Here is an 18810-nt window from a genome sequence, read left to right on the forward strand (position 1 = left end):
TATAAAATCATGAAGGGCATTTCTCTGGGGTGGGGGAGTCCAGAACTAAACTGCATAGGGTTGGGGTGAGAGGGGAAAAATATAAAAATGACCTAATGGGCAACTTTTTCACATATAAAGGTGGTGTATGTTTGGAATGAGCTGCCAGTGGAAGTGGTGGAGGCTGGTACAATTACAGCGTTTAAAAGGTATTTGGATGGGTATATGAATAGGAAGGGTTTAGAGGGATATAGACCAAGTGCTGGCAAATGGTTCTCAATTAGGTTCGATATCTGGTCAGCATGGCTGAGTTGGACTGAAGGTTGTTTACATGCTGTACACCTCTATGATTCTATGCATGAACCCAACATCCCGGATGAGGTCTTCCTAATGTGTAATGAACTTGGCTATCAGCCTGAACCAGGACCTTGGGTTCATGTCACACTACACATGACCCCATCACACACACTCTCTCTCTCTCTTTCTCATATACATGCTCTCTTTCTCACAGGGAAATATTTCATCACACTCGTGCACACACTCTCTCAAGCACACACACTGTCCCTCTCCCTCACACAAACATATATAAGTCAATGGGGTGAATTTACATTTACACATTTGTATTTGCAGATACATTCTATTTTGTTCAAAAAGCACACAATGTGTAGGCAGTCAGTCATTGTGACATTTTGTAAATTCCTGTTTTGGAAATAACGGCAGTCTGATTCCAGATTGGGACAAGAGAGACTCTAACTTCACACCTTTAATGCATTGTCTGAGCTGAGAGATCACTTTTTAAAAAATATACTGATAAAATGTTAAGTTATCTCGAGGCAGTAAATTACACATTAAGCAATCAAACCTGCATCGCCATTCTAAGTGATTACAGACTTAACAGCCATCTGGGTTTGTATAATACATCGCATCGGTTGTATGACAATTTGATCTTTTTCTTATAAATTCCTATGTATCCTGCCCCACTTACTACCTGACGAAGGAGCAGTGCTCCAAAAATTTGTATTGTCAAATAAACCTGTTGGACTATAACCTGGTGTCACGTGATTTTTAACTTTATTAATTAGGAAGGCAAGTACTGTGTTGGCAAAAGGGTTTCAGTATCTATGTAAAGGTGTCTTTCTGCAATTGGAGACCACTCTTCTAGTATGGTGTACAGTTTTTCTCAGGAAGGGTAATTTTGCCATAAAGGGACTGCAATGAAGGTTTTGTCAACTGACTTATGGGAATGGTGAGATTGACCTTTGAGGAGAGATTGAAGAAACTGAGCCTAAATTTACCTCATGCAAAGTGCACTCCTCCACAGAGTCATCAATGAAATCAGTTGATGTGAGAATATTCAATTTTCTGCCCCCACACTGATGTTAAAAATCCATTACGAGGTTATATTTTATCCTATGATATATAACTGAGCTTCAACATCCACCAAGCAATGGCTGACCTCTTCCAACAGATTTGGCCCTGATAAAGATCATTTTGTGTTGTTAAGCACAAAAGTACATTATTAGATATTTAAATAAGGATTTTTCAAAAATTTTAAGAAGTTTATTTTTCCATGACACTTCAGAAACATACATAAGCCTTATTTTGCTGTGTATATAATTTTGATAAGGTGATTGATTTCAGCACTTTTCATTTCCTGGTTGAATGACTAAGAAGTTTCTAAATGATTTCGATAGATTGGACAGCTTGGTATAATCATTTTTACACCCTGCTGGGAATCCCCATTAAAGAATGCTGCAAATTGCAACATGGTGTATGAGGTAAAATTCTTACCAGATGTTAGTAGACGTTTCAGTGAAATTTTCAACGTCAGTGATGACTGCCCTTTCTTCCCTGCTGACTGCAAAATCCAAGTCAACAAATCATCTCAGAAATAGCATTATCTCCCTACTGTAGTTGGAGTCATTCTGAGAACCAGATTCTACAAACTTATGAATAAAATTTTTAAAATGGTGTTATTTATATGCATGAATCAATGCTGTTCGATTGCGACTTTACCTGACTAGTGTGGATGGCTACATTGGCAGGAATCTGGGAATACTGTTTTAGTTCAAATACATCACGAATTGCAGTATAACTCATTTGATTTTCAGCCTTGCTGGATCCAATCACATGTTGATTTGAATGAATGAAAGCCACTTCCTGTACATCACCTAATAATTGAAACATCAGATATTAATTAGCAACAATCCTGTCACTTTCTTAATCTATTCACAGGACATGGTGTTGCTAGGTAGGCTTGCATTTATTACCCTTCCTTAATTGCCCAGAGAACAGTTAAGGGTCAACTACACTGTAGTGGGTCTAGAGTCATATGTAGACCAGACTGACTAAGGATGGCAGATAAGTTTCCCTAAAGGACGTTAGTGAACCACTTGGATTTTTGCCAACAATAGGCAATGGTTTCATGATCGTTATTGGGCTCTTAATTCTAGATTTTTACTGAATTTCAATTCCACCATCTGCCATGGCAGGATTTGAATCTAGATTCGCAGAACATTAACTAGATTAATGGTTTATTGACAACACCACTAGGCCATCAACTTTCCTACTTAAAACAATTTTAAAGAAGTATGTTACAGCAGATCAAGTCACATATCATTCACAACAGTTTCATATCAACTTTGAACTTTTCTGGTGTACCTTTTTCATCGAGTTGGGTTAAATTCAAATCCACTTATCACAGGTAAAACAATTATTAACAAAAATGCACTGTGGTGTTCCTCAGTTAATTGAGAATAGACTTAAAGGGTTAGAATACCATGCAGCAAGTTCTTGTTTATTATCCAAGATGTATCCTGGACTTGAAGAATCCTACTTTCCATGATTAAACTAGATACCTAACACCCTTTAATTTATTGAGAAATTGTTCAATTTTTAAAAACATGTGCTCATTGGGTTTGTGGGCATTTATTGCTCATTCTTGATGAGTTGCACTCCCCAAGGATTCTGGGTAATCCAAGATGGAGGACGGGAAAAATTTCTGGCTGTAAGAGCTACTCCTTTTTTTTTTGAGGTATTTTAGGTTTTGGCAGCAATTACTGTTTTATATGCTGTTGCATTGTTTTGGAACTTTGGAAAAAAAAGTCAAAACAACACACAAACGAAGCTGCATCAGGACACTATTCAGAAGGGCCACAACACACTGCAGTACACCAGGACTGCAAAAAGAAGAAGAGGAACACCTATACAAGGTATTCGCCAAAAACGGATACCCGTGCAACTTCATCAACAGATGCCTAAGAGAAAGACCACAGAACGAGGACATACCACAACCAAAAGGACTAGTTTAAAAGGGAGAAGAGCAGACAAAGGAAGCACATGGTGAGGACAGTGCAGGAGAGAGACAGAGAGAGAACCTGCACAGTTACTGCCTTTGCTGTTTTTGAATTTGTGTCAGAGGGTGGTACGTGTATAGAATGAGCTGCCAGAGAATGTGGTGGAGGCTGGTACAATTGCAACATTTAAGAGGCATTTGGATGGGTATATGAATAGGAAGGGTTTGGAGGGATATGGGCCGGGTGCTGGCAGGTGGGACTAGATTGGGTTGGGATATCTGGTCAGCATGGACGGGTTGGACTGAAGGGTCTGTTTCTATGCTGTACATCTCTATGACTCTTTGGGTGCGGTTAGTAAAGGAGCTCCAGGAATTTGACCCAGCAACAATAAATGTTCACCAATATAGTTCCTAGGAGAAAGTGAGGACTGCAGACGCTGGAGATCAGAGCTTAAAAATGTGTTGCTGGAAAAGCGCAGCAGGTCAGGCAGCATCAAAGGAACAGGAGAATCAACGTTTCGGGCATAAGCCCTTCTTCATTTCTGAAGAAGGGCTTATGCCGGAAACGTCGATTCTCCAATATAGTTCCTAGTCAAGTGTGTGACTTGGATGAGAACTTGCAGGTCATGGTCATCTTGTGTAAAAGTTGCCTTTGTCCTTCTACCCTGTAGAAATGGTGGGCTTGGAACGGGTTGTTGAAGGACCCATACGTTACTGTAATGGATCTTGGAGATGGTACGTACTGCTGCTACTGTGTGTCAGAGGTGTAGGAAGTAAATGCCAAAGATAGTGGATGGGTTTGCAATCAAGTAGGCAGCTTCATTGTGGATAATGCCAACCTTAAGTGTTGTTAAAATTCATAAGCTCGATCCTACTCTGGTAACCACAGTATTTAAATGGATGGTCTAATTCAGTTTCTGATAACAGGTTATAGCCAGGATGTTGACAGTAGTGGATTCAGTGATAGTAATGCCATTGAACATAAATTCTCTAGTACGAGGTGGTCATTGCCTGGCACTTACATGCTGTGAAAGTTACTTGCCACTCAGCATCTCAAGCCAGATTGTTGTCCAGATCTTGCTGTATTTGGGCATGAACTGCTTCAGTATCTGAGGAATTATAAATGTGCTGAATATTGTGCAATCATCAAGGAAGATCCCCACTTCTAACATTATAATGGGGGGTGGGGGGTGGGGGGTGGGGGGGGGGGGGGGATGGAATAACTGAGAAAGCAGCTGAAGATAGTTGGTGTAAGACATTACCCTGACGACCTCTACAGAGGTGTCCAGGAGCGGAGGTGATTGACCTCCAATAACCACAGCCATCTTCTTTTGGGTATAACTCCAACCAGTGAGGAATCTTTCACTTGATTATTCAATCTAATTGTAATCAAAATATTATTTATTATTATGCAAGAGTACGGCTTGTTCACCACCACTTGATAGAAATATTGTTTTAAATCTTTTTCACTTTTAACATAGTTTATTTCAGATCTGATTTGACTGATTCCTAGCATCAGCTGCAATTGAAGAGAAGCATGCACCCAAATTACGGAAGCAATTTGTTTTAAACTTTGGCACAGCAAACTGCTTCTTTATCATCATACAAATTCAACATTGCAGACCTTAATTCTGGCACATTTACATTGCAGTAATGGTATTAAGTTTGCTTTACAGTGACTTTGCAATTATAGGGACAGATTTTAGGCCCAGATGTGGTGATGGTAATGCACTGAAGTGCCTGAAATTAGATGACTGAGATTAGCCTAGAACTGGTCCTTATCTACATTAATTCTTGGAGACTTCAGAAGTTAAGATTAATCTCCTGGACACTGCCATGAGCAATCCTGGAGACAAAATATAAAAAATGTTAAAAATAAATTACTTTGAAGATTTTTATTAATTATAAAAATTTTGACCAAAATGTTTGAATAGATTGGTTGGAGACAAGAGGTCATATGATGAGATCTCTAGGATTATGTCCAGTCAGAGTTGGCCACTTTGCAGGTGGTGCAAAGACCAGTTTTCATATTAATCACCAGGTCAATGGGGATAAACAGTGGGGGCATTCCCACTGTTCCAGAAAACTTTATAAAAGAGCCTGACCTCGGTGGTGGGCAAGTTGTTGGAGGGAATCCTGAGGGACAGGATGTACATGTATTTGGAAAGGCAACGACTGATTCGGGATAGTCAACATGGCTTTGATTGAGTTTTTTTGAAGAAGTAACAAAAAAGATTGATGGAGGGCAGAGCAGTAGATGTGATCTATATGGACTTCAGTAAGGCGTTCGAGAAGGTTCCCCATAGGAGACTGATTAGCAATGTTAGAAATCATGGAATACAGGGAGAACTAGCCATTTGGATACAGAACTGGCTCAAAGGTAGAAGACAGAGGGTGGTGGTGGAGGGTTGTTTTTCAGACTGGAGGCCTGTGACCAGTGGAGTGCCACAAGGATGGGTGCTGGGCCCTCTACTTTTTGTCATTTATATAAATGATTTGGATGCGAGCATAAGAGGTACAGTTAGTAAGTTTGCAGATGACACCAAAGTTGGAGGTGTAGTGGACAGCGAAGAGGGTTACCTCAGATTACAACAGGATCTGGACCAGATGGGCCAATGGACTGAGAAGTGGCAGATGGAGTTTAATTCAGATAAATGCGCGGTGCTGCATTTTGGGAAAGCAAATCTTAGCAGGACTTCTACACCTAATGGTAAGGTCCTAGGGAGTGTTGCTGAACAAAGAGACCTTGGAGTGCAGGTTCATAGCTCCTTGAAAGTGGAGTCGCAGGTAGATAGGATAGTGAAGGCGGCGTTTGGTATGCATTCCTTTATTGGTCAGAGTATTGAGTACAGGAGTTGGGAAGTCATGTTGCGGCTGTACAGGACATTGGTTAGGCCACTGTTGGAATATTGCGTGCAATTCTGGTCTCCTTCCTATCGGAAAGATGTTGAAAGGGTTCAGAAAAGATTTACAAGGATGTTGCCAGGGTTGGAGAAGAGGCTGAACAGGCTGGGGCTGTTTTCTCTGGAGCGGAGGCTGAGGGGTGACCTTATAGAGGTTTACAAAATTATGAAGGGCATGGATAGGATAAATAGACAAAGTCTTTTCCCTGGGGTCGGGGAGTCCAAAACTAGAGGGCACAGATTTAGGGTGAGAGGGGCAAGATATAAAAGAGACCTAAGGGGCAACTTTTTCACGCAGAGGGTGGTACGTGTATGGAATGAGCTGCCAGAGGATGTGGTGGAGGCTGGTACAATTACAACATTTAAGAGGCATTTGGATGGGCATATGAATAGGAAGGGTTTGGAGGGATATGGGCCGGGTGCTGGCAGGTGGGACTAGATTGGGTTGGGATATCTGGTTGGCATGGACGGGTTGGACTCAAGGGTCTGTTTCCATGCTGTACATCCCTATGACTCTTGGACTCTATAAATGTTCTTCATTATGTGGCAACAGGGGCTGCTGTTGAATTGTGAATTGGGCTCAGCTCTCTGCCACTTTAATAAGTGGCAGTCTGATATTCCTAAACAGTAGTCTACATGATTTTAGCAGCCTGTGTTCAGTGTTGACTGGGTGCAGGTTCTCTCTCATTTAAATGGTTTCCTTTCAATTTCTTTTACATTTAAACAGTACTACGCATATATTGTCCCAAAGAATAAATACAGTTAATGTAGTCTCAGGATGAGAGGCTTGTACTATTTCACTTTGAAGTCTGCTTGACTTTTAATCTTGATTTACACTTAAGGTTTAGTGCTAGTGCGAAGAGGTTATCAGTTTCGCCCCAACAGTTGTTTTGTGAAGTGGGAATATAACATTTTTAACTTATACACTTTCAAAGCTTTAAGAGACAACAAACATCCTGAATTTGCATTCCACTGTAAAAGCAAATTTGCAGTTACCTAGCAATCTGTCCATTGTTGCAAGCTGCTCCTCATGACTCTGGCTCTGTTTCTTCTTCTCTGGTATACCTTCATCTTTATCAATTCCGATGGGCTTATGCATGTGTCCAAGTTGAACGCTGCACAATGGCTTAATATTATTCTTGCCCACCTCTCTGCTGACATTGTACCGCATTTGTTTGATGGGTACATCATCTCCAGAGGATGGAAATTGCTCAATGTCGTCGTCTTCAGTCTCTTTTTTAAAAAGGATTGGAGATTTGTTGCAAGGGCTTTTTTTGCCTTTTTCTCCCTGATGTTCCAGTTGATTGGATGTTCTCCCTGGTGGGCTTGCAGATATTTCAATGTCATCTGATTCATCACTGATGTTGCCTGGTTCTTTCAATTTGGCAGAATAGCTCAAGGGATTCCCCTTTGTTACAGTGGGACAATTACCAATTATGCATGGTTTAACACCAGGAAATCCTGATTGTTTACAGGACAACAATGCCTTTTCTCTACAGGAAATATTTGTGAAGTTTTTGTCATTTGACTCCTCGGAATCTTTTAACAGGAATTTAGATTTAGATTTCTTCTTGGTAGCTACTTTCTTCTTTTGTCCCAACACTTGTGAAGGAGGGATGGCATCATCATTTTCTTCTGCACTGCTGTTGGCTCCCATGGGAAGAGCAGCGTTTACTGAAGTTCCATGATACTTGCATTTTTTTCTTAATTCAGCCTCTCCCTCTGATTCACTAGAAGTGCTCCAGTATTGACAAAGTCTTTCTCTAACTTGCTGAACACGCCCATTCCTTTTTATAGAATGAGCATTTGATCGGGCCTTTGAGACCAGGTTGATGGTCCTATCATTTGCCTTAGGTACAGGGGAACTTAAATCGCTGCTTGAGCTTTCTTCGGAGCATCGATTCTCTAATATATCATCATCAGAGCCGGAGTCACCCTCACTGCAATCTTGTCTTGTGCATGTTTGCCTATCAAGGAATTTAGAAAACCCATACTGGGCTAATGTGAGCTGTCCATGGCTGTCAGCATTATTATTGGCAGGTACTGCACTACCTCTACTATTCTTGATTTTTGTCATACTCGAAGGTTCTGACTCGCTTTCACTACTAAAGTCAAAAAATTGTTCTGAGTTTCTTTTAGATGGCTTTTGTCCGATAGCAGATTGCTCCAACAAGCCCTTATTCTCTTCTTCCACTGTCTTCTCTGTGTCCACGTTCTAAATATTGAAGAAAACATTACATGGACATCTATGCCAAACAGAAAACTAGCAAAATGCTCAAAGAGATCATGCAGCTTTTGACAAAGTGAAACACAGAGTTAATGATCCACATAATAATGAAAAAAGAATTCCCTAGTCAGGGCAGATGGCAGGGGGGGGGGGGGGGGGTCATAAAATTGCACAGCAAAATTTTTTTTAAATCTCATTTGTGGGATGTGGGCATCATTGGCTGGCTAGCATTTATTGCCCAGCCTTAGTTGCCCTTGAGAAGATGGTCATGAGTGTAGTTTCGGAAAAGCATAGCAGGCCAGGCAGCATCCAAGGAGCAGGAGAATCCATGTTTCAGGCAAAAGCCGATAAAACTCTGATCTCCAGCATTTGCAGTCCTCACTTCCTCCTCGAGAAGGTGGCAGTGAGCTACCTTCTGAACCACTGCAGACCATCTACTGTGGGTTGACCCACAATGCCATTAGGGAGGGAATTCCAGGATTTTGACCCAGTGACAGTGAAGTAACAGCAATATATTTCTAAATCAGGATAGTGAGTGGCTTGCAGGGGAACCTGAAGGCGGTGGTGTTTCCATATATCTGCTGTCCTTGTCCTTTTGATGGGAGTGGTCATTGGTTTGGAAGGTGCTGAGGAGCTTTGCCTGTCAGTCTAGTTTTTTTTTAAACTTCACAGAATTATAGATTCACAGAATTGTTACAGTGCAGGAAGAGCACACTTGTCCCACCATATCAACATTGTCTCTCTGAATGAGCATTATGATTCAGTACCATTCTACTGCCTTTTTCTCATAATCATTACTATAGTTTTTAATGAAATAATAATTGAATGCCTTCTGCAATGTCTCAAATTAAACTGGCTTCCACTACTCTTTCAGGTAGTGCATTCCAGAATCCAAAGTCAAGATTGTGACTTTGCTCCAAATAATTTATATCCCCTTTCAGTCTTCCTGAAGTTTCACTTGTACAGTATATGTCACTGAAAATGCAAGAGAACAATTTATCAGAGGATCTCTATTTCTGAGAAAGTCTGGGACAGGACATGCAGCCATGGACTTGCACATATACTTGCATGGATCCACCTAAAGAATAAATTCAGCTGTTACCAGATGATTCACAATTCACCATTGCCATGGTGGCTTGAATCGCTGTTGAGAGGGGAGTATTCACACTGAAGAATACAATCCACCTCCAGCAGCGATACTGCTGATTTTTAAACAGGTACATTTGTCAAAATTTCAAAACAAAAACTATAGATGTTGAAAATCCGAAAGAAAATCAAAGATTGTTGGAAAAATTCAGCAGGTTTGGCAGCCTTTGTGGAGACAAAGCAGAGTTAATGTTTAGTGGCCGGTGACCCTCCTTCAGAACTAGATTATAGCTAGGAAAAGGTTGGATAATAGAATGCTGGATAACAGTTTAGTCAAGCATCGGGAACTTGTGATGTTGTTGGATAATCCGATACTTGGATTATCAAATGCCGGATAATCGAGGTTCCTCTGCATATGCTGAAGATTGGGTAGGGGGAAAGCTGTAAATGATAAGTGCAGAAAAAGCAGAGAGCACGAGAAAAATACAGTTGGGCAGACAAAGGAATGGGTAAGGATCAGCCTGGGATACTGAATAGCCGCAAATGGGGACTGTTAGTGGCTAATAATGAGTTCTTAAGGGTAACAACCCATGTGATAACAAGATCTGGTGTGTCGGGTTAGGGTAAGGAAATGGGGGAAAGTGCTCAGCCTCTAAAATTACTGAACTCGATACAGAATACAGAAGGTTGCAGGGTTCCCAAGCAGATAATGAGATCTTGTTCTTCCAGCTTGCACCGAGCTTCACTGGAGCACAGCAGCAAGCCAAAGAGAGAGATGTTGGCCAGGAAACACTGTGGTGTGTTGAAATGGCAGGCATCCAGAGCTCAGGCTCAATTTTGCAGTAAAACATAAGTGCTCTGCAAAGTGGTCGCCTAGTCTGCGCTTTGTCTCCCCAGTATAGACGGGCCACATTGTGAACAGAACTGTCTTATTTGTGATAGATAAAGGCCTTATTTACATTGAGGGACCAAGATCCACATTATTGTAAGGTGAGTAAGGGGTTTATTTCATTGGACATGGATTGCTTATTAGCTATTATTCAAATGACATTATTCAAATCTGTATGTGCATCAGCTAGCTTCCATGAACCTTGTTGAAATGTGCTAAGGTAACTTACCATCAGTGCTGATTTTTGAATGCCTCAGACTCTAATACCTGTTCAAACTGCCGGTTCTCTTTAAAGTTCTGATGTGGAGGTGTTGTGTGATTTTTGGCTTTAAAGATCAGCATGGAGAATTATTCTGGAATGAACTAGGACATGGGTTGAAGAATTTAGAAAAGGAATTGCTAAATTCTCAGGTCAGTAGTATTTGGTGAGATTTGAGCAGAGAGGGATAAAAGTAGCTTGAACAGGTTCTGACTGTGACCCTAAATAACCAAAGGGGGCTGCAGTACACAAGGCTTTCTTTTTCCAAGATTATGTTCTCTAATGCTACTTCTTTGTAGCTGAATTATATTTAAAGCTATTTTCTGAACCAGTAACAGGGCTTTCACGATGCAGTGTTGTGGCCTTCTGGTTCAAATCCCACCTGCTCCAGGGATGTGTAAGAACATCTCCAAACCATTTGATTTGAAAATGTCTTATTTTTAAATTAAATATCAATAATTGATAAGATAACATTTATTCGCTAGGAACAGAAGAGGAAATTCAAAAGTTTCTTATACCTTAGCTGTTCATATGCAGATTAAGGATGGGGCAATCTACTCATCCAAAGCTGAGCCGATGACTAATGCTAACTAATCAGCTAAAAAGAACTGAGATACTTAAATGAGCCTGGGCACACTATTATAACACAGTGCACCACATACAGCAGTAATCCTGATTTTAATCTTTTAAAATATTTTGTTGTTATGAGATTCTCAGTTGAACAGTTGAAATCTAAGGGAGGATGTGATGGAGAAAACAGAGGGGGAAAGCAGTGCATCAGTGACGAGGAGTTCTTAAATGCTCCCTGTACTCTCCATGAATTTCAAGGTGTAGCATTTCATGCTTATGTGAGATGATGAAAAACTCACTGTTTCCAGTCTTGGTGCTGGAGGTTCTTCTCTCAACTGTGTAGCAGCTGTCATCACTCCTGCTTCCACTTGACCTGTTCTCTGCAATAAAACATACATGTTAAAAATAGAAATATATTCAATTGTTAACAAGTACTCTTTGACAATTTTTGCATGTTATGATAAAAAAGAATCTAGAGTCACAATCAATCTAAACCATTTGATTTATTTTACAATGACCTCCCGAAACATTTAACTTCCAACTGAACCAAAGGAAACTGAGTAGATTTCAGGAAGTTATTCTCTGACATTTAAATTGTCCCCACAACCCTATGGTTGACAGGGTTTTCAGCCATGTCTGACCTATCTCCTGCATTTCTGCCCTCACCCCTTCTCAGAACAAGAGTTGTTCTTGACCTTAATGTCCACCCCATTAGTCTCTGCATTCAAAGGATCATCCTCCACTATTTCCACCAACGCCATCACCAAAAATATCTCTTCCTCCACTGTCAGTATTCCACAGAGACCATTGCCTCTGAGACATCCTGGTCCACTCCTACATCACTCTTAATGCGTCCTCACTGTCCCATTGCACCTTCCCATTATTCCTCCCTCCTCAAGATCCAAGGACACAAACACACCTTCAAGGTGAAGCTATGTTTTATTTGTACTTCTTTCAATCTAGTCTACTGCATTTGCTGCTCACTATGCAATCTCCCTTACATTGTGTTTAGTCTTGCCAGTCTGAATAACTATTTTGTGGAGGCCCTGACTTCCAATTACTTGCTATTTCAAATCGCCACCTTGCTGTCATGCTAACGTTTCTGTCCTGGGCCTACCGCAATGCTCCAATGAAGCACAAAATCTTGCTTTCTATTTAGATAATTTAATGAATTTAATAAGATCAGAAACTGAATTCATTACACCTGCTATCCACTTTTCTCACATTTTACTCTACTGCCCTGTAGCTCTGTCGCATCTTATTTACTTCGTCAATATATTTAGTAGAAAGGGCCAATTCTCTCCCTTTCACATCTTAATTTACATCCTTTTATATCTCTTTTCTTCATTCTCCACTATTAATAACCCCTTTGTCTTTCACCCTGGGCCTTTATATCATCTACCTTCTTGCTCCTCCTCTGATCTGTCAAAAGTATGAAAAGGACCCCATTTTCCAACACCTTTCAGTTTTGAAGGGTCAGTGGATTTGAAACATTAACAGTGCTTCTCTTCCCACAGATGCTGCCACATCTACTGATTTTCTCAGTATTTTCCATGTTTGTTTGACGCAGTTCAATTACAGTCAGTCCAATCTTCCCAGGAATTCGCTGGAGGCTCAAAGCTGGAAGAGTTTCATCATGCAAGAGCAATAATAAACAGACCAGAGCCACATTTAGTGGTCCACAGTATAATCCAATGGGTGAAAGTTTTCATCATCTCCAACACTTTTAAATAAAATGTTACACAAAATATATTTCTGCAAATATCCATCTCCTTTAAAGCTTGAAATGTTATGCAGGAAGCACCTTTAAGCTCCATAAATATGCATCCCGGACTTCTGTAAAAAGACATTACTGGCTGTGGCTTGAAACATGTGAGCAGCAGATTCACAGTAATTTACACTGTAATATAAAATGAAAATGTGGGAGGGTATGAGATTGAAGAAAGGGGAATGGCTGTTGCGAGAAGTGTGAGATTTAGAGAGAGAACGTGGAACTAGAAAAGTAAAATATAAAATGCAGCACATTCCATCCAAAATCGCTTCAATCCATGCTCTGCAAGTTCACTGCAGAGTTCTTTACCTGAATGATATCTCGGGTCAAACAAGATCCCTCTGAGCGAAGGCCAAATAGATTCTGGACTCCAAACAACTCCCCATGGTGCTCCTTTGATCCTTGCACTGCATTGAAGTAGCGCTTTGCATTTTCACTTCCAACAACAGCACAATGTAGTTGCTAAGACAATGGAGAGAGCAGAATGCCAGATTCAGTAATGTGTGTCATGGCTTTCACAAAATACATGCAGTCATTGTTAGATGTTGACCTGCCTGGATCTAGTGAATAGTTACAAAATTTTCCAGTTGATTTAGAATGCTTTAATTCTGTGTATTAATCACATACTACATTTTTGCTTCCCTATAAACATGAAAATATAAAACATGCATTTTCACATTTGGAGTCGAGTCATAGAGTTACACAGCATGGAAACAGACCCTTCAGTCTAATTCATCCTTGCTGATAAGGTTTTTTGACTAAAACTAGTCCCACTTGCCTGCGTTTGACCCACAGATGAATAATTTGAGAAAGGAGACAGAAAATAGGGAACTACAAGCTAGTTAGTCTAACGTTAGTCATTTGGGAAGTATTGATCTATTATGAAGGAGTCTTAACATTGCAATTAGAAAAGCACTGTACAATCAAAACAACTCAACAATATCTTACAAAAGGAAATCTTATTTAACAAATTTATTAAAGATTTTTTGAGGATGCAGCTAGTTGGGTAGATCTGCACATGCAGAATACTTGAACTTCAAAACAGCATTAGACAATATTCCATGGAGTTAATGGAGTGTGGATTTGTGGGCAATATACACTGACAGAGGATTGGTTAATCGACAGAAAGCAGAGTGTAGAGATGGTGCATTTTCACGTTGGTAAACTATGACTGTTGGGAATGCCATAAAGGATCACTTTTAGACTCTCAGCTATATACAAAGTACATTAACACCTTAGACAAAATGCCAGAGTATTACATCAAATTTGCTGATGAGACAAAGCTAAGTGAGAATGCAAGCTGTGAGAATGAAACAGAGGCTGCAAAAAGATAGACAGGTCAATACGGTAGCCATAATGTGGTGATGCCGTGGTGTTGGACTGGGTGGACAAAGTCAAAAGCCACACGACACCAGGTTATAGACCAACAGGTTTATTTGGAATCATAAGCTTTTGGAGTGCTGCTCCTTCATCAGGTGAAGACAACATGTGACAAAGGAGCAGTGGTCTGAAGGCTTGTGATTTCAAATAAATACTTTGGACTATAACCTGGTTTCGTGCGACTTCTAACAACATGTTAGATAGAGACTAGAGTGGGGAAGAGTGAGGCTTTTCACTTTGGTTATACAAATAGAAAAGCAGAACATCTTTTAAAAGATACAAGACTTGCCAATGTTAACTTGTGAACAGACCTAGGTGTATGCATACAAATATAAAAGAAAATTAGCATGGAACTACAGCAAACGGTTAGGAAAGCAAATGTAAAAGGTAAGAAAGGTAAAGTTGCAGTTGTTCCAGAGGACCATGGGGCTGCTCTCTCACTAGAAAGAGACAACTGGTGGTAAATTTAACCTGAAGGTCACTATGCCTCAGGCAAGTTTTAGAAATTGGGAACTTCTGAGATCCCTGGGATCTCAGCCAGTTGCAAGAATGAACTTGTGCTATTGGAAAAACACTGCATTACAAACAAACCATCAAGCTAACTGAGCTAAAGAGAGTCGGAGATGCACAGCATGGAAACAGATCCTTCTTGTCCAACTTGTCCATGCCGACCTGATATTCTAAATTAATCGTGTCCCCTTTGCCAGCACTTGGCCCATATCACTCTAATTCCTTCCTATTCATAAACCCATCCAGATATCTTTTAAGTGTTGTTATTGTATCAGTTTCCACCACTTCTTCTGGTGGCAACTCATTCCATACACACCATCTCTACATAAAAACGTTGTCCCTTTAGGTTCCTTTTAAATCTTTCCTCTCTCATCTTAAACCTATAGTTTGGGAAATCTTAAGCCCTTTAGTTTGGGCACCCCTACCCCAGGGAAATGACCTTGGCTGTTCACCCTATCATTGCCCTTCATGATTTTATAAACCTCTGTAAGGTCACCCCTCAGCCTCTGACACTCCAGGAAAAATAGCCCCAACCTATTCAGCCTCTCCCTATAACTTAAGCCCTCCAAAGCTGGCAATATTCATGTAAATCTTTTCTGAATCCTTTCAAGTTTTACAACACCCAAATGATAGGTGAACCTTGAAACCGAATGTCAGCAGCAAGTTCTTTGACCAACATGAGTCATTACTCCATGATCACTCAGTCACACATATCCATCCACTCCTTGAGAAAGTGCTAGGCAATAAACCATAGCCTTGACCACTTTAACCCTGCAACAAGTTGTATTTATACAGTGTTTTGTTTCATTCTTCAGAGGGAAATTATAAAACACTGAACCATACAAGGGACTATCAGGGCAGATGACCAACAGCTTGGTCACAGTTTTAGTAAGTGTCTTAAAACCAAGGTTATATTTGACAGGGTGGCATCAAGGAACCCTCACAAAACTGGAGTCAATGGGAATCGGGGGAAAACTCTCCACTTATCAGAATCACAGCTAGAAAAGGAAAGATGGTTGTGGGTGTTGGAGGTCTGTCATCTCAGCTCCACGACATCAGAGTTCCTTAGGGTAGTGCCATAGGCCCAACCATCTTCAACTGCTTCACCAATGACCATTCCATCATATGACCAGAGTTGGGCTATTCACTGACAATTTCACAACTTTCAGCATCATTCAAAATTCCTCAGACACTGAAGCAGATCATGTCAAAATGAAATAAAACTTAGATAACATCCAGGCTTGGGCAGAAAAGTGGCAAGTAACATTTGCACCATATAAAAATGCCAGGCAATAACTATCTTCAATAAAAGACAATCTAACCACTGAACCTTAAACAGTCAACAGCATTACCGTCATTGAATCCTCCCTTATCAACATCCTGAGGATGTACCTTTGACCAGAAACTCAAATGAACTCACCATACAAACAGTAGATAGAAGAGCAGGTCTGAGACTAGGAATATTCAGCAAGTAATTCACCTTCTGACACCCCAAAGCCTGTCTAGCGTCTACAAGGCATAAGTCAGGAGTGTGATGGAATAGTCCCCACTTGCCTGGATGGGGGCAGTTCCAACAACACAAGAAGCTTGACACCATCCAGGGCAAAGCAGTCTACTTCATCAGCATCACATCGACAAGCATACAGTCCTTCCACTATCAACGCTCAGTAGGAAGCAGTGTGTGCTATCTACAAGATGCTCTGCAAAAATTTGCCAAAAGGTCCTTAGACAGAACCTTCCGAACTCATAATCACTTCCATCTAGAAGGACAAATGCAACAAACACACGGGGACAGCACAACTTGCAAGTTCCCCTCCAAGCCACTCACCATCTTGATTTGACAATATATTGTCATTGCTTCAGTGTCGCTGGGTCAAAACCCTGGAACTCTCTCATATGGTATCGTGAGTCTTGTTATGCCATGTCCCACAAGCGAATTAAAAAAAAGAGGAAGGGAAGGTATAAAAGGCACAGAAGTTTTTAGGGAGGCAATTCTAGAGCTCAGGGCCTTGGTAGTTTAAGGCACAAACGCCAGTAGTATAGTGATTAAAATCAGGGGTGCTCAATAAGCCATAATTAAAGCAGCATAGATATCCTGGAAGATTCTGGAGCTGAAAGAGATTACTGATAGGGAAAGAGTCAGCCAAAATATCTCTCCTAATTTTTTTCAACCTGTGGGGAAATGTAATGGTTTTCACTTTGGTTATAAGAACTGTAAAGCAGGATACTTTTTAAAAAGAGATGACATTGGGTCTAATGGTTAACACTGCTGCCTCACAGCACCAGGGATCCAGGTTCACTTCTGGCCTTGGGTGACTGTCTACAGGGAGTTTCCACATTCTCCCAGTGTCTGTGTGGGTTACCTTAAAATATTCCGGTTTCCTCCCACAGTCCAAAAATGTGCGGAATATGTGGATTAGCCATTCTAAATTATCCCATAGTATCCAGAGAGGTGCAGGTTAAGTGAGCTACCTATAGGGTAGGTGCCTGGGTGGGATGCTCTCCAGAGGGTCAGTGTGGACTGTATGGGCGGAATGGCCTCTTTCAACCCTGTTGGGATTCAATGAGTTTTACTTCTGGAAATAGTACACCTCCATGTAGATTCTGCAGTCCTCAAAAGCAACAGTGCAACCTTGTTTGCTAGAACACTGAACACAAGATTGTCATCAGCAGTTGTGTTGCAATAGCATTTTTTTTCATTAAATAATAAAAGCAAAAGCATTACAATGTAAACCTCAGTTAAATTCAAAAGTGGTTTTGTTGTCAGTTTTAGAAAATGAAAAGCAATTTATCACAACAGTCGCTGAGGGAGAAATAGCATAGTACCCGGTATCTTGAAAAATGCTTAAACATTGAAATTAGTTTACTCATCACAATAAATCAAACCAAAAAAAATTTATTTTACAGGGTTACCAGAGATTGTTTTGCTTGACTTAGAACATATGAGGGATAAGTGTAATTGCCAAATCGATAATTTATAAAGCCTGTTTAGAGAATTCTCAAAAATAATGAATTGTTAGTAGCAGATGACAAGTCCAGAAATACTGAGCACGTACCTGTTTATAAAGCTGGCGCAAATACATGATTTCCTCAACTGTTCCCAATGAAATCAGTCTGAACACTTTAACATCTCTGCACTGACCAATACGGTATGCTCTACAGAGGTAGAAAAAATTGATTTGTTGAAGATAGAAATTTAATATCACCACTGATAACTAGTCATGGGTATACATATATAGGATTGTGAGGTAACAGGAGCTTCACCTATCTTTATATCAGAAAAAAAAATCACAAATAAAATTAGTCTCTGCCACAAGCAGAACAAGTGAGTGAAGCCACAAATATTATTTACAAGTATCAGGCCGAACTTAAAATAAACCTGCAACTTGTGAAAATGACAAGTTGGAAAGTATGCTGGAAAACTGAAGCAAAACATAAAAAGCACAGGGCAACATTCACCTATCTCGTGTGCTTGAATCAGGCAGAAAAAAGAAATAGTCTGTGTTGGTGGCAAACACCAGGCAGCTTGGAGCCTGCCTGCTTGTGCTCTGGTAAATAATGGAGGATTTTCAACAGGATCTCATGAATTAGAGGAGTTCAAGGCAGGGTAGCAGAGGCCTCTTTGTCCTGTAGACCACATTTCACGGAGGAAACAACTGCGATGAATGCTATGCTTAGTTGATGGTTTATCAACTCCCAGTTTTCATGTAGAAAAATGAGACTGCTACCTGAAGCAGATGATTTGATCTCCTAAACAAATAAATTATTTAAGGAAGTAGTGGGTACAGACTGGGTGGCATGTTTTCTGATATAATTATGCAGCTGTGTAGTTAAAATTTTGTAGGGCCTGGCAGATTAAAACCTTCCCCTATGAAATTTGTTCAATTTGCTGTCCCCTTACAACCAGAGGTCCAAAAGGGGACCCCAGAGAGGTTGATCCT

At 40.5% G+C, this 18810-nt stretch overlaps 1 protein-coding gene across 1 annotated transcript in view; it reads right to left on the minus strand.

Annotated features, from left to right (window-relative positions):
• The window catches only part of ercc6l2 (excision repair cross-complementation group 6-like 2), a 93418-nt gene that overhangs the window by 18916 nt on the left and 55692 nt on the right, over positions 1 to 18810 (minus strand). Inside the window, exons 14-18 of the mRNA XM_087997350.1 lie at positions 17926 to 18025; positions 13289 to 13441; positions 11508 to 11588; positions 7174 to 8392; positions 1996 to 2150 (exon numbers count right to left, since the gene is read on the minus strand). Of these exons, the coding sequence (XP_087853476.1) occupies positions 1996 to 2150; positions 7174 to 8392; positions 11508 to 11588; positions 13289 to 13441; positions 17926 to 18025 (1708 nt within the window). The remainder of the gene's footprint in view (positions 1 to 1995; positions 2151 to 7173; positions 8393 to 11507; positions 11589 to 13288; positions 13442 to 17925; positions 18026 to 18810) is intronic.

The sequence above is a fragment of the Chiloscyllium plagiosum genome, unplaced genomic scaffold (genome assembly GCF_037043375.1).
Source record: "Chiloscyllium plagiosum isolate Xiang-an unplaced genomic scaffold, Cpla_swu_hap1 HiC_scaffold_2, whole genome shotgun sequence".
In the NCBI taxonomy this organism is placed as follows: Eukaryota; Metazoa; Chordata; class Chondrichthyes; order Orectolobiformes; family Hemiscylliidae; genus Chiloscyllium; species Chiloscyllium plagiosum.